Source organism: Nicotiana sylvestris, chromosome 2, assembly GCF_000393655.2.
Source record: "Nicotiana sylvestris chromosome 2, ASM39365v2, whole genome shotgun sequence".
Lineage (NCBI taxonomy): Eukaryota > Viridiplantae > Streptophyta > Magnoliopsida > Solanales > Solanaceae > Nicotiana > Nicotiana sylvestris.
Genome location: NC_091058.1, coordinates 194,687,057 through 194,703,684, shown reverse-complemented (window position 1 = coordinate 194,703,684; position 16,628 = coordinate 194,687,057). Strand labels below are relative to the sequence as shown.

Sequence of the window (16,628 nt, the reverse complement as noted above, 5' to 3'; positions counted from 1 at the left end):
GGCCTCAAAATTTGGAAGGGGCCACGTTTGCAAAAATAACCGTTCGGTTGCATTTGTCAAACGGAGAAAGAAAGCTGGCCGTTTGTTTTGGAGTTTGTAAAACTTTTGATTATAATATGTGGGTTCGTTTGATTTTCAAGTTTGTAGGTCATTTTTAAACCTTTGAAACCTAATATGAAAATTGAAAAAAAAATGATTAGTATTGCTTATCTTTTATTGGTCCGAACTACGCAAGGTCTGATTCATGCGGGGTCATGATACGTAGGAAATCTCCATAAGATTCGACCACAACAAAAAATGAAAAAAAAATGAAAAAGAAAAAATGAAAAAAAAAAATCGAAAAAAAAGAAAAGAAAAAAAATGAATGAAAAAAAAATCGAAAAAGAAGAAAAATGAAAAAAAAAATGTTGTTAATAATGAGGACAACTGAGTCCATTCTAACCTGTTTTGAATCGCAAAGAAAGAAGGTGGTTGGTTTGTGGTAAGCCGGAAATACAAGATCCAGAAGCACACTTTGCGGGGATCAGGCCTGATAGCAGAAGCTCTCGAATCCTATTGGGACTTGTTGACTAAGGTTGATGATATCGAAGTTGGAAATGGTCTAGACAATACTGATGCAAAGCTCAGTGGCTAAAGATGCCAATTTTGATAAAGTGGGAGGACGCTCCGTTCCTTGGTTAGCAAAAGAGAAAGCTGGTGGTGTCTTATTTTGTTGTCATTTCTGTTGTCCGGATTATTCTTAGGGTTGTAATCCGAATATTGTCTTGTGTCAAACCTTCTTATCTTTCCAGTTTGTCATATCAATTTGTTTAAGTTTTGTCAAGGCTGTGTTAGGATTTTATTCTGGTTGTTTTGTTTGTTTTATTATTCAAACCATTTCGCCGGTAGTCTAATACAAAAGCCGGTCTTTTATTGTTTCCAGTCATCTTTTTGTTTAGTACTTTTATCATTTTTATTCAACGCCGATTCTAGTGACATGACATGTGCACACAGTTTGGGCCTGGTCTTTAAAGTTAATCATAAAACCCTGGAGAGGTGATCAAAGCATTTAAGGGAAATAAGAACAGTTTGAGATTATTTGAAGCCCGAGTCATGTGGAACTGGGGCAAGTAAAACTTAAAGAAAACCGTTAAATGCAAGATTCGCCAAATTGGCATGAGGGTCGTTCATGAGAGTGAGAGTGTCGCCCAGCAGTGCTTTAGAAATGACAAATGAAAAAGCAAGTGTTTAACATAATTGTCAAGTCCAGCACCATCGGAAGAGACTATAAATCTATGTTCAATTGTGTTGTTTGCACTTGGCATGTTTTGAAGACTGGAATGACGAAGGCATTTTGTTCTGCTACCTAAACACTTTATCCTTCGTTACCCCTTTTGAGCCTTATTTTATTTTCTTTCATACCCCTCGTTCGGAATCAATAGCAACGACTAGGGAATACGAGCCTGGAAGGTAAAGAAAAAAAATCAACAAAAAAAAAATAAAAAAAAAAGAGAAAGAAAAGAAAAGAAAGTGAAAAAGAAAAAAAAAGAAGAGGAATTGGGAACTACGTTTGACCTGATTCCTCAAAGAGGATACGTAGGCGCCTCACGGCTCGGTCATAGGGTGCATAGTGTGCATAATGTGCATGGTGTGCATAGTATAAAAAAAAATTAAAAAAAAATATATATAAATAATAAATAAATAATCCCCAAGCAAGAAACTGGGGCAAGGGTTGTGCTTGTTATAAACAAATATGATTTCGAAGGTTGTAATTTTGAACCCCAAATTGATTTGTTTTTGAGCCTTTAATACCCTTTCTTTCTAAGCCTATCCAAAAAACCCACATTACGGTCCAAAGAAAGACCTTCTGATCAGTCTGCAAAAGATGCCAAGTCAGACAAATGAGAGTCTTACCGGCGAACATAACATTCTGTTCCACAGCAGAAAGGACTCTAATCTCCAGCAGAGAGAGTCATACCGGCAACACTCCAAATCCCCAGCTGGAAAGTGATACAAATGAGAGAGTCTTATCGGTGAAAATCTTTACGGACACCATAAGGCGACGCAAGCTGAGAGAAAAACCAAAATGAGAGAGGCTTGATAGTGAAAACCCTTCGGGCACTACAAGTCGAATAAGATTGGGAATCAGATGGGGAATCGCCAAGTCAAGGGAAGATCTCGAAAGACGATTGATGACGAAGGATAGGCCACATGTGCATGTCATGACCATTAGAGTCGGTATTTGCGTTTGATAGGTTTTTATTTATAGTTTCTTTTGTTAAAGAGTCATCTTTTTCCGTTGTCTTTTATTCTGTTCCCTTTTATCTTTTCCTTTCATAGAAATTTCCCCAGTAGAGTCTGTTTGGTCAGAACCAGTGGGAAATGACTTCAAAATAGGCCATTAGCTTTCCAAGATAAGATCTGACTAATACATACAAATGGTATAGTCAGCAAGGAACAAGCGCGAGGCCAGTGTCAAAAAAAAAGATATCCCCAGCAAAAGGGAATTGACAAAAAGATCAACGAGTGTCAAGAGGGATATCCTTGCCAAAATCAAAGGTTATTAAAACCTCAAGGCCAAGGCCCGTGGACAAACAAGGAGAGCAATAAGCATGACTTGGAAAATTCATGCGAGACTAAAAGGTCGGAAAAATGCAAGTCTCCGAGCCATGTCACGAAAGAAGAGGGATATCCCTACCAGAAAAGGATTATCCCCAGCAAATAATATCGTCCCTGGTGGAATGCAGAGCAAGGAAGGAGAAAGGGAAAAGTCATCCCAGTGGAGTATCACAACCAACTACCACGCTTTAAGCTAACAAATTTTGTTTGAGTTAAAACAGGTAAAGGAAATGGCATTGATGTCGGAAATGCATGCCGCAAGAAAGATTGTCAAACTGGGGCAGAAAATTTTCTTTTCAGTTAGAAAATTTTCTGGAAAATCAGGTACCCATTTGGGGAAGAATAAAGATAGCACCAAGGAAGTGGTCTTTGAACCAGGGTTGCCCCCAACATAATAAGTTTCCAATGGAGGAAATTGATCCCCAGCAGACAGAACCAAAGAGATGAAATTGGTGTATAGAAAAAGCAAAATCCATTGTCATCCCCAACATCTTCCAGAAGAATGAAGCATCGATTTGAAGGGATAAAATTCCCCAGCAGCGTCATCCTCAACAACGTTATCTCAAAAAGATAACACTTATATCCCCAACAATGTTAAAAAAAAATTGAATTTGAAGGAGGGGAAGAAAGAAGACTCCCGCAGTGGTATTATCCCCAGCAAGCAAGAACAAAGCAGCGCAAAGGAAAAAGAAAAGAAAAGAAGAGATTGCAAAGGTAAGTTTCTCAAATCATTGATCTTTACATTTTTCTCTTAGGATAAAAAGTCCTAGTATGATGAATTTCCCTCCCGAGTCAAAATCTTGGTCTGATGAAATTGTTCTCCCAAGATAAAATCTTAGTCGGATGAATCTTTCTCCTAAGATCACAACAAATGGACCTAGTCTGACGATTTATCTCCTAGAGTCAAAATCTTGGTCTGATGAAATTGTTCTCCCAAGATAAAATCTTAGTCGGATGAATCTTTCTCCTAAGATCACAACAAAATGGACCTAGTCTGACGATTTATCTCCTAGAGTTAAAATCTTGGTCTGATGAAATTGTTCTCCCAAGATAAAATCTTAGTCGGATGAATCTTTCTCCTAAGATCACAACAAATGGACCTAGTCTGACGATTTATCTCCTAGAGTCAAAATCTTGGTCTGATGAAATTGTTCTCCCAAGATAAAATCTTAGTCGGATGAATCTTTCTCCTAAGATCACAACAAATGGACCTAGTCTGACGATTTATCTCCTAGAGTCAAAATCTTGGTCTGATGAAATTGTTCTCCCAAGATAAAATCTTAGTCGGATGAATCTTTCTCCTAAGATCACAACAAAATGGACCTAGTCTGACGATTTATCTCCTAGAGTCAAAATCTTGGTCTGATGAAATTTTTCTCCCAAGATAAGATATCAAATCTTAGTCCGATGAATCTTTCTCCTAAGATAGGATATCAAATCCTAGTCTGATGAATTTTCTCCAAGGATAATTTGAAAAGAATTGAATTGAAAAAAAGAGGTTGAAGTCAGGAGCCCCCTGAAGAATAGAATGGCGATTTATTGGTTGAAGTCAGGAGCCCGCCTGAAGAGAGGAAAGGCGTTTTAAAAAGATGTTGAAATCTTACCAACCTAAAGAAAGGAATGGCGATGTATGATTGAAGTCAGGAGCCCGCCTGAAGAGAGGAATGGCGATTTATTTTCAAAATTGTTGTTGAAGTCAGGAGCCCGCCTGAAGAAAGGAAAGGCATTTATTTTAAAAGTTATGTATTTGAAGTCAGGAGCCCGCCTGAAGAGAGGAATGTCGCTTATTTTTAAAAGTTGTTGTTGATGTTGGGAGCCCGCCCAGATAACAGAGGCATACATTTTAGTCTTTACATTTCAGTTGATGAAGTTGTGAGCCCGCCCATAAAACAGAGGCATACATTCAGTCTTTACATTTCAAGCATTGAAGTTGGGAGCCCGCCCAGATAACAGAGGCATACATTTCAGTCTTTATATTTCAAGCGTCGAAGTTGGGAGCCCGCCTAGACAACAGAGGCATACGTTTCAGTCTTTATATTTCAAGCATTGAAGTTGGGAGCCCGCCCAAATAACAGAGGCATACATTTCAAGTCTTTAATTTTCAAGTATTGAAGTTGGGAGCCCGCCCAGATAACAGAGGCATACATTTCAAAATCAAGTCAGAGGACAATAAAACAGAGGGTTACAATAGGAATCCCCAGCAGGAAACAATAAAATTCCCCGGCACCGGGAAACAGAAGGTTGCAACAAGAGGTCACAGTACAAACTCAAGTACATGTGTCAAAAGAAGAAAAGCACCGGAAGAAATGCAAGCAGACAAGGAAGCAAGGCAACAAAAACAAATTGTACTCTAGCCTAGCTTCTTGTTTTCTTTTAAGCATGGTGTAACAAGGAGATCGGTAAGCAGTGGTAATAGCATGCAACAACAGTAACAATGCAGTCCCACGGTAGTCCCAGCTACCAAAATTTCCCGAACTACATTGACCTGATTCCTGTTTAGCCCAGGATATGTAGGAAACCTTTGAAGCAAAGGTTCGGTCAAATCTTTTTCAAAAAAATGCTTCACACGGAGTACTCGGATGGGCAAAAATCGCTCGCTTTATCTTTGCACGAAAACCCTTCGTGTCTCCGGGCAAAGAGGGGCAGCTGTAAGCACGTGATTTTTGCCTTATATGAGAATTACTCCCAAAAAATTCAAAAATAAATTGGTTTTTCTTTGGTGTGCAATTTTGTGATATTTTGTGATTTTGAAGAATTATTTGTATTTGTCTGTGCGTGTTTATTCGCTAAATTAATAAAAAAATACAAAAATATGTCGCATTTTGCATGTAGGATTTAATTCTACAATTGTTAGTAATTAAAATTTTTTACAAAAATTAAAAATTACAAAAATAGGCATCGTTTGCATTTTTAGCATTTAATGTCCAAATATACAATTTTATGCTTAATTAATACTTAATTGTGCGTTAATTGTTATTGGGAGTTAAGTTGCGCTTTTATAACTTAATTTAGTTCTTAATAATAGTTTAAGTATTTTTATAATTTAGTTTTAGAAAAATAAAATAAGAAAAGAGAGCGAAAATATAAAGAAAGTCGGAATTGGGCCTCTTCTTCGATTTCAAGCCACAGGCCCAAAAAATGGCCCAATCTTCCCTACGACCCAGTCCATTTCGAACTGGGTCGACCCAGTCCATAACCCAAAAGACCCAATACCCCTATCTTGCATTTCAAAGACACAAAACAAAACAAAAAATAAAAGGAAAACCCTAAAAGTGACCAAAACTCACCCGCCCCCCCTTTCTATCTTTCTTCTTCTTCTTCCTTAAGCAAGACCCCATCCATGGCTGCCCCCCCACACACCCCGGCCTGCTCCGTCGACACAGCCGGACCACCACCTTTCGTCTAACAAGTTCCAACTTCACGTCCGCCATTGACGCAACAACGAAGCTGCCCTCCGAGTTACCATTGCTGCTTCACTTCATCGTTCCAGCTGTTGTATCTTCAGACGAGCTGCTCGGTTGAGTTTTAGTCGAGGTCGTCGAGCGTCGTTTTGAGTTCATCAAAGTTTACAAGGAAGGTGAGTTCGTCGTTGAGTTCGTCGTCGAATCCGGACAGATTCATTCCCATTCGAGGTTCGTCGAAACAGTCCGTACATATTTCATTTCGATCCGGTTAGTAGTTTTTGAGTTTTATTTTGTCCGTATTTTGCTTTGATATTTTCGAATCTAAAATCGGCAAATGTTTGTTTTGTTTATCGTTTGAATTAATTTTTAGTTCATGCTCATGTGTTGTTTGTTAAATTAATTTTTCAGATTTCAAACGAAAGATTAATTAGTTATGTTTCATGTTTATTTCATGTTTGTTGTATTGTTTAAGTAAGAATTTGTTAGTTTGATGTTTGTTAGATTCAAATTGAAATTTAATTAATTGTTTCTTCAATTTGTTTCATGTGTTTATGTATTGTTAGAAATTGTTAATATTGTTAAGTTCAAGTTTAAGTTCATAATTGTTTCTTCGTCGATCTTGTTATTTGTTTAAAGAATTTAGTTGTGTTAGAGAAATATGTTGGTTTAATCGTTTAAATCCATCATGTTTGTTGTTTAAAATAGATTTAATTCATGTTCATACTTTGTTTGATTGTTCTTGAATCCGAAATTTGTATAGCTTGATTTCTTGTTTACCATTTGTGATTATTTCTTGAATTTGTCTCATAAAGTTTAATATAGGAATTGTTGGTTGTAATGTTGTTAGAATTGATTTTAAGTTCAATATGATTGAAGTTAGAAATCTAAATATACTTGTTTGTTGTAGTTGTTGAATCCGAAAATAGGATTGTTTGTTGCTAAAATATTGTTCAATCAAATTTTAGTTGTTCTTTGTTGTTCAATTTGTGTTCATGTGATTTGTTGTTGAAATGTTGTTAAAATCGTGTTCATGTGATATTGTTGTTATGATGTTCATCCGTGTTCATATTGTTGTTTGAACATTGTTAGAAATTGATCATATTGTCTATATTTTGGTTAAGTTTGATTAATTGATGTGTTATAGCTGATGGGTAGTTTGGTAAATTTGTAGTACGTTCAGGGGTAGTTTGGTAATTTCAGTAAGGTCGGGAGGGGTAGTTTAGGAATTGTACATTTTGTAATTGTTTATTTGAAGCATGGGGGACAAAATGAAATGGGGTGGGTTGTGATATGGTTATTTAATATAAAGGGGGGACAATATTTAATTTAAAGGGGAATCTTGCATTATTTTAAATGAAGCATGAGGGACAAGATTTAATTTAAAGGGGAATCTTGCATTATTTTAAATGAAGCATGGGGGACAAAATATAATGGGGTGGTATGATATGTTTATTTAATGTAATGGGGATGAGTGGAAAGATAATGGGTTGGGTAGAGAAAAAGTATGAATTTTAATTAATTGAAAGGTTTATGGGATGAGTTATAAGAAGAGGTCTTGAACACAAGACATAAGGAGACAATACAGAGAGAGAATATACGAGAGACGAGAGAAAAAACACGGATAGACAGAAAGAGAAAAAAAACGAGAGAGAAAAAACGGACAGAGAATAGAAGAGAGAAAAAAAAGGGTTGAACATTTAAGAGAAAGAAAAATTCCGAAAAATATTTAAGCTTTCAAAAATAAAAATAAAAACTTGCAAATCTTCTGCTTTCTTTCTTTGTTTGAAATTAGTATTAATGGTTGTTGTTTCATTCAAAGCTAAAAGCTTTTGTTTTTGGGATTACTGCTCTACTGGTTTGCAAACTCTTTTCCTGGGTTGTTACTATTGCTGGGTTGTTGCTGCTGTGCTATATTGTTATTACTGCCGCTGATTCTCATCATCATTTTTCTTTTGCTTCCAATATCCGGTACATATTTGTAAATTCATGTCATGAAAAGCTTCAACATGGCAAGTAAATGAATTTTGGAATTATAAGGATGTCTTCTACTCATTTAAATTTTATTAATTTAAGTTTCAGTTTTGTTTTAATTGGTTAATATAGTATTATACTTGACATGATAAACTGTTAACTAATTAACCTTCTGGAGTAGTAAATTCCACGATAATCTTATATGTTTTGAGGACTAGTGATGACATTTATTGTTTGAATTGTTGAGATAGGGAACATGGCAGAAAGTTGGCCATTAATTACATTTTGTGATACTGTTGGTTAAGCGTAGGATAGTATGGAAATACCAAGAAACTATATTACTAGCATATCTCGTCCAATATTTGATTTTGTTCAAAGCTAGATGATTGTTAGTTGTATTTTGATTATATATGGCGCAATAATGGTTATGTGTATAATCAATAGTTGAAAGGTGAATTGATATAATCCGTTACGATTACAATGTTGGAATGTTGCAAACAGTTCATGATGTATGTTTGCGTTATATGTGATGTCGTCTTATTAAATCAATTGGTAGATTAGTTCTCTTTCTTAATAACAAATGGCCATAGTTATTTTGAGAGTGCGTTCAATTCAATTCTAAAAAAAACAAAGTATAAAAAATAATGTCAATAATTTGTACAAAATATAGAGCTAGTGTTTGCAAATATTCGCATAGGCCGAGAATAAGAATTGGTTTGATTATATTTATCCTAAATTCAATCATCGTGAGCAAATTAACCAAATAATCATACATTTGGATTAAAAACAAATGGTGTAGAAGAAGATTGTATTTATAAATTGCAACATTTTTTAAAAAAATATAAAAAATAGTATTCGCCTCAAATAGAATAATGAAAATTCTTGGAAAATATCATTTCCTTTCTTACATCAATTCTTTCCCAATGTTTATACGTAATTCGCACGTTGTTTATTTGGGTAGGCAAATAATGTATTTACTACAAATGGTAGTATTAATCACATGTTGTTCATTCTTACTCCTTAAATTCGAATGGCTTGGAGGAATATAATTTATACGCGAAAAAATATAATTTGTGGTCAACACTCAATAATTTGTGAATCCTTTTCGAGTAATTTAGAGACGTCTAAATTCAATGTTTCTCTATGGCTTTCATATAAAAATAAGTGGATGCAATAAACAATTTGTAGAGAATTTTATCAAGAATATTTTGTGAAATTAGGGATACGTTCGCGTGGCCTAAATTACATTTTTAAAGGCAGTTCGGATTATGCGTTCGCGCAACTTTGAACTAAAATTTTAATTCGTCGGGGGATATCAATATTAATTTTATAAAAACCCGAGATGTGCGGTTCACTACTTAATCATGCAAAAAGTGCGAACGTTCTTGATTTTATTTAAAACACAATTTCGAAAAAAAAATAATTATTTTATAATAAATATATTATCAATATCATTGTGTACACGTACGCGTGACACGATTTTTCACGTTAAAAAATATATAATATATAAAACGAATACACGTATGCGTGATTCGATTCGAAGAAGGGTCTTTAATTATAAACAATCTAAACAGAAGCGATAACAAAATCATGCAATAAAAAATGTAAAATCGAGATAATTAAGCCAAGAATAAAAACAGTTAAGCGACCGTGCTAGAACCACGGAATTCAGAAATGCCTAACACCTTCTTCCGGATTAACAGAATTCCTTACTCAGGATTTCTGGTTCGCAGAATAATAAACAGAGTCATATTCTCCTCGATTCAGGGATTAAAATTGGTGACTTGGGACGCCTTAAAATTCCCAAGTGGCGACTTTGAAACAAACAAACAAATCCCGTTTCGACTGTCCTTTAATTGGAGAAAACTCCCTTCACCCCTCGCGGGGCGGAAAAAGGAGGTGCGACAAGGGAAGTATTAAACTATATATGTAGCTACATATTGGTAAGGAGTATTAGTTTGTTAGCTTATCATTTAAGTCGGTAAATTTAGCTGATAGATGGTAGTTAGCCATACTTGTATATGAGGAGATGTACACTTCATTTCTAAGCAATGAAATCAAATTTCTCTTTTCTTCTCTCATGTATGCCAGTGTCTTCTTCCTCGTCTCTCCCAATTAGGGTTTTCAATCCTTCTTATCTCGCTATTTTAGCAGCTTGTATACATGTGTTAAAATAATTCATATTCCCTTGCACTTTCTCTTTTCATATGTCCCAAAGAAATACCTTTGTTAAGAAATAATCTGATTTTACACATCTCACTTTATCTTTGGTAAAGCGATTTATAACTATACAAATACCCATGACTGTTTTAGATTAATAGTTTAAACTTTTTTCTTTGGACCCGTTTAGCCATAGATTTTGTCAAAATATATTTGGGGTTTTTTGGCAAATACATATTTGGCCATAGATTTTATCTATATTTTGGCAAATTCCCAAAATCCAAAATCCAAAGAGCTGGTTTTGGCCCAAAATATCACTATTACATTTTTTAAAACTTGCCCCAAGCTTTTGTATTTTATAAAGAGCTCATCATTTATTATTTTGTAACAATGCCGCTTCGTCTTCTCGGTCATCTAATAGTGTATAATGTAGTTCATTATAAAAATAATAATTTTGTACCAATTTTTTTTTTGTTCAGGACCATGATTTGTGATAATATTAATAAAGGTACTGTTGGGTATTTGTGCTAGTTTTTAGAACTTGTGGGTCTAAGTCATGTTTCATGTTTTTTCAAAGAAACGGTGAAATATATTTTGAAAACTTATGTCCAAACACATTTTTATCTTCGAACCAAACTTCATCCAAATCAGATTTTTCAAAATAAATTTGAGAATGTATGGTCAAACGCTAGCTTAAACTCTATGCTCAGTTAAACTGCATTACACAAATGGGATGTAGTGAGTAGTTGATATGTAGAACTTTTTGGGTAAAAATAAAACGCCCTTAGGTGTACTTATAGAATAATGTATTTAAAGTACTTTTATGTATAAAATAAAGTACTTTTACATTTAATTTTTATCAAATAGGTAAATAAACAAAAGTGCGTATATTAGTTTAACAACCATATCCAAACTTACTTTCTTAAATTGCGTCTAATTCACACTTGAATGGCATATAATTGCCCGAGTAGTAGACAAAAAAGCTCAGTTTCTTATTTCTCTCTCACAAAAGACACGCAAAAAGGATATAGAGAATTTAAGCACTTGTGATGAAACATGGAGAGGCTGTACAAGGCTTTCGGGGATGACTTCTTGGAGTTGTATAAGAGAGAAATTGGGATTTCTCAGCCCAGAAACTTCGCTCGCCGAATCTCTGCTTCTGAGGTCTCAGTTATTTATAGCTTTAATTATTTGTCTTTATAGATTAGAATTAGTCGGTTGAGCTCTATTTGCTTGATGAAATGTTTGAGACTATTGAAATTCTCCCCAGTTAAAATTACCCTTTTCTTGCTTGTGATTAGTACCTGTGCTTGTAGGCAGTGGTGTTCGGATTAGTTTGTGAACGCCTCGACTAATTCACTAGGCACGTGCTACCTCCAATAACGTAACTGTAGGATAACTCTGTCAACTAAGGTTTAGACAGATAGGAAGAAGCCGCGCAGTGTGTTTTGTTTCTGCGGGAATTTGAACCCTAGTCTCTTATGGTTTCATCCCACTTCATTGGTCACTAGACAATAGTAGATTGTAGATACGGAATTTAAATTCAATGTTTTTATCCTTTTGAATTGCATATATTATTGTTCATTTTGGAGGGTAAAAATAAGGATTTTGATTAACTTTTAGACTTTTGCAAGAACTGTCTTCTGGTGAATTGTTAATGGTCTCCACTGGTTTTTAGGTATAGGAAAGACCATACTACCTGACACCTTTGGCTAGTAAGCTTGATTATTTTTTTAATTTTATTTTTGGATTTGATCAAGCTCCAGTTGTAAGGAAATAGCTACGGTACATGTAAATGTTTGAGTTACAGAGAGGTAATTACCTTGCGAAATGAGTTGAACGATACATATATGTATTTTTGGTTAATACCTACAAAGTTTATTGAGTGCCAGGAATCATAAGCTATTCAACCAACTAGTGTTTTGGATAAGAATTTACTACAGTAACGGTACAAACATATTTATACGATTACTATAATTTGACATGCTCCAACAGGGTACAACCCTGCTTTTCCAAATTGGCAACACATGCTCAGTGTAGGAGCTCACCTGCTTCTTTTTTTTCTTTGTTTCAATTTGACCGAATAATACTTAGTCCTTCAATTAATACCAGTTACTATTTATTGCCCTTTATCATCTGAGTGATGGTCTTTCAGTTTATCATCAGGTATGCACGGTTAATTTCCTTGTATCCATTTCCTCTTAATAGCAGAGCCTGATGTGAAATATCTGTGGCACATCCAATAAGATGGAACAAACAAATAAATAGATAAACCAAGATTAAGGCCCTCATGTTCACTCATGTTAAGTCTCTCTATTGTTGTGAGAACTTTTCACATTATTATTAGAAGGTAACAAAAAGAAGGCATTCATATTCGGTGATGTTTTAAGTTTCGGTTGGAACTTAATTTTGTGTAATTTTTTTTTTTTTTGACATTTTGATATTAAGATAATTCCATATCAGTCACTCAATCAATCAATCAGTGCTAAATCCTAAATTAGTTGGGTCGGCTATATGAACGCTCAATATTCATTCCACTCTATTGTATTCTGCGGAGGCCAATAAATCTTTAGGTGTTTGAAATTCTTTTCTCTAGAATTCTCCATTATGCAAAGCTGCTGAAACTATTCTTTTTTCAACTTTGGGGCAGGTTACAGTGAAGCGACTGGATCTGTACGGGAAATTAAATGGTCACGAGGGATGTGTTAACACAATTGACTTCAATGCCACTGGTGATGTTCTTGCCTCAGGTTCCGATGACCGACGAGTAATACTATGGGACTGGGCGACAAGGAAATCAAAACTGTCTTACCAATCAGGCCACATGGACAACATATTCCAGGCCCAGTTCATGCCCTTCACCGATGATCGGAGAATAGTAACTGCCGCTGCTGATGGCCAGGTGATGTTTTGCACATCTTGTGCACATTAATATGTGAAATCTGAAAGAATGCCAAGGTGTATGAGCAAATATTCATGTGTATGTCTGAAGTATGCTGTAGTAGATATGACTTCTGCTTACTGGACCATCCTCCTATTGTGATTTAATCATGATCCCAGTCATTATGAAACACGAAGAACTGTCAAATGATGATAACATTAGTGGCCTATATCGAAAAGGGGAAGTCCTGTCAAATTCTTGGAGCAGATCACGCCCTTAAAGCGAATCTAAGCGGTCGATTTGGTTGGCCTCATAAGGAAAAATAATTCGAGCATGAAATTCTGCATAACTAGTGTAATATTTGATTTCAATATAAATCATGGCATTACTAATTTAATCTCTGCATAACTACAGCAATCTCTGCCTTCATAACTGACGCAGTGCTTGGTTTGCAATATTAAACTCCGCAATGCTAATACTCGCATAAGACAGGAATCTATGCATTACGCGGATACAATGTGGATTAACAGTACATTTATTAACAAGACCTGGATAAGAGTATTAAAGACAAGCACCCAAGGGGCCTAGTGGTCAATGAAGTGAGTGAAAACCATGGGAGAATTGTTCAAATTCCAGTAGAGACAAAACAATGCTAGGTGTTTCTTTCCATTTGCTGAAACCTTGGTGGCTAGATTTACCCGATACGTTGTTAGTGGGAGGTAGCAAGTATCCTGTGGGAAAAGTCAGGGTGCGCGAAGCTAGCCTAGACACCACCTTTAAAAAAGTATCTAATAGCAATCCTTGCGTTATAATTACCTATAAGAATTACCTGCGCAACTATCAGCTACTGTATGGCATCCTCTACTTCGTTTGTCCATCTTCTTCTCAATGACGCAAGGAATCTGTGCCTAACACTTCAAGGATTGAGGAGTTCTTTTGCATTACAATTGAATTACTGCGATCACCAGATTACATGGCAGCATTGAATGATTGGACAAGTAATTTTCATACAACACATATTCCTTTTATTGTCCTTAATATTAAGTACCACATGTTTATACATCCAGACATAGTTGCCCCCTTGCTGTATAGATAGATAATAGTTTAGTCCTGCTGGAGTTGCTTAATTCGTAATTTGAGAAAGCTCGAGATTTTTTTTAAAAGAAACCTATGGGCTTATTCTTCAATCTTCTCTGACTTCCGCCATTGCAAACACTGGTTTCCCACTGCAGGTCAGGCTTGGTCTGTTGCTGGAGAATGGTCAAGTAGAAACTAAAAGGCTAGGTAGGCACCAAGGTCGTGTACATAAGCTTGCCGTGGAACCAGGAAGCCCCTACATATTCTATAGCTGCGGTGAAGATGGTTTTGTTCAACACGTAGGTTGCCACGTTGCTGTTTTAGATGTAAAAAGTTCTCTTCTTCAGGTTATTTTGCCGTAACTTGCATTTATTCTGCAGTATGACCTGCGAAGTAATTCTTCCACAAAGATATTCCGTTGTTCATCTTTAGCGGAAAACAATAAGCAATCTTCTAGCAGCATAAGTTTGAACGCCATTGTGATAGATCCGAGAAACCCAAATTATTTTGCTGTTGGTGGTTCTGACGAATATGCACGTGTATATGACATCAGAATGTATGAAATGGACGCGTTGCATAATTCTGATAGGCCTGTCAACACATTTTGCCCCCCTCACCTGATCAAAGCACATGACGTTCACATTACAGCATTGGCTTACTCGAGCTCTAGTGAGTTGCTGGTCTCATACAATGACGAGTTGATATATTTGTTTCAGAAGAACATGGGATTGGGTCTGTCTCCCCTGTCTTCACGAGGTGAAGATGCAAAGAAACTGGAAGAGCCACAAGTTTATTCTGGGCATAGAAATTCGAGAACCATTAAAGGTGTGAGTTTCTTTGGTCCATATGATGAATATGTCTTGAGTGGATCTGATTGTGGCCATATATTTATCTGGAAGAAAAAGGGCGCTAACCTTGTTAGGTTGATGGCTGGTGATAAGCACATAGTAAATCAGCTTGAGCCCCATCCCTGTATTCCTGTTCTTGCAACATGTGGATTAGAAAAAACCATAAAGCTTTGGACCCCGTCGTCGAATAATGTTTCTGCATTGCCTCGTGATGTCCTTAAGGTGCATATCTTAGCAGTTCTCTTAATAATTATTCATGTGTTAGAATCGGAAGTCAGAGTTGGTTCATGTAATCTGGTATTGAATTTTTGTTTTTCCTTTTCTGCACTGTGTCTTGCTATGAGCAGATAATGGAAGCTAACAGGCGAGGTCGAGAGGACCATTCACGGGTTACACTGACCCCAGATGTAATAATGCATGTTTTACGTCTGCAAAGGAGGCAAGGGGTGGCTTATGTTGAGAGAAGACACAGCAGAGATGATGTTGAGAGTGATGAAGATGATGGGGAAGAGGCTTATATATTAGGGTTTCCAGATGGTGATACTGAGGAGGGCGTTACAGGAAATTCTGAATGCAGCATTAGCTAGAGTCATATGTATAATATCGGGGAACAAATTTTTTTATCCTCTACTCTTTTCTTCTTATCTTCTAAGAGTCTATCTACATCAGTAGAGCTATAGCGCGCGCTTTCACAAGTTGAGCTAACATCTGAGTTTGAGAATTTGCTGGCTGCCTGTTCACAATGTCGATAAATAAGCAGTGTGTCATCTGCACTTGAGCAAAGTTCAAAGTTTAGCATATATAAATTATCTTGTATCTTGATTACGATGGGTGAATGGTTTCAATTTGAAACTTGAAAGATTGCCTATATATGCTCTAGAATCTGTCCAGTAGGTGGGGTATATGCACTATCCTTTTGTGAGTTCATTATCTGGAGATCGGCTTTAGTTTATTTTCTGGAGATCACTTTAAAGCTTCTGCCTATATTGAAGTTTTGCCTTTAAGTGATTGACACCTAAAGCTACTCTATTGGCGTAGCCACCCTATGTCAAGGGTGGTCAAGCGCACACCCTTCATCGAAAATTATACTAGCTAAATACTATTTTATACAGTTGTATATTATATTTTGAATATCCTTAACACAGTTGAGTGAGGCAAACCAGCGGTTTAGGGTGTTCAAAGTGACGTGTTGTTTTCAGATTCAAAGTTTTGCTCATTTTATTTGCCAAAACTAAATGGAGACCACCATGTATGATCTATTTGATTCTTTTTCAATTTAAAAATCTATATATATATATATATATATATATATATATATATATATATATATATATATTAAAGCAAGAAAGTTTACATTCTCATTTAGCCGAGTGGCAAGCTAATATGAAGCCACTTGGCAATTTAGGACAATATTTGTTATAGTATTTAATTTAAATTAAAAAATAAGACATTTCTTTAATTTAAATAGAAAGTTAGTAAATAAGATTCTTTTGAATCTAAATAGAAAGAAAGTTAAATTTGAATTGATTGTTTAATTAATTAGGAAAGCTAAGCAACACATAAATGTTCCAATTGAAATGAGAGGCTCAATGAGTGAGGTGAATTGTTCTAAATAATAAGAAAGAGTTTTTTGAAACTTTTCACAACAAAAATAACAGAAAAAAATAAAAAGTGTTTGTTACTAGAAAT

The 16,628-nt window shown here is 35.6% G+C and overlaps 1 protein-coding gene across 1 annotated transcript; it reads left to right on the top strand.

Moving 5' to 3' along the window:
• The first annotated feature begins 11,086 nt into the window (after window positions 1-11,086).
• On the top strand, window positions 11,087-15,809 carry LOC104223007 (uncharacterized). Its single transcript, XM_009774357.2, has 5 exons — window positions 11,087-11,297; window positions 12,784-13,035; window positions 14,247-14,390; window positions 14,472-15,161; window positions 15,287-15,809. The coding sequence occupies exons 1-5, from the start codon at window positions 11,190-11,192 to the stop codon at window positions 15,524-15,526; spliced, it is 1,434 nt and encodes a 477-aa protein (XP_009772659.1). The 5' UTR covers window positions 11,087-11,189; the 3' UTR covers window positions 15,527-15,809.
• Window positions 15,810-16,628: the final 819 nt, after the last annotated feature.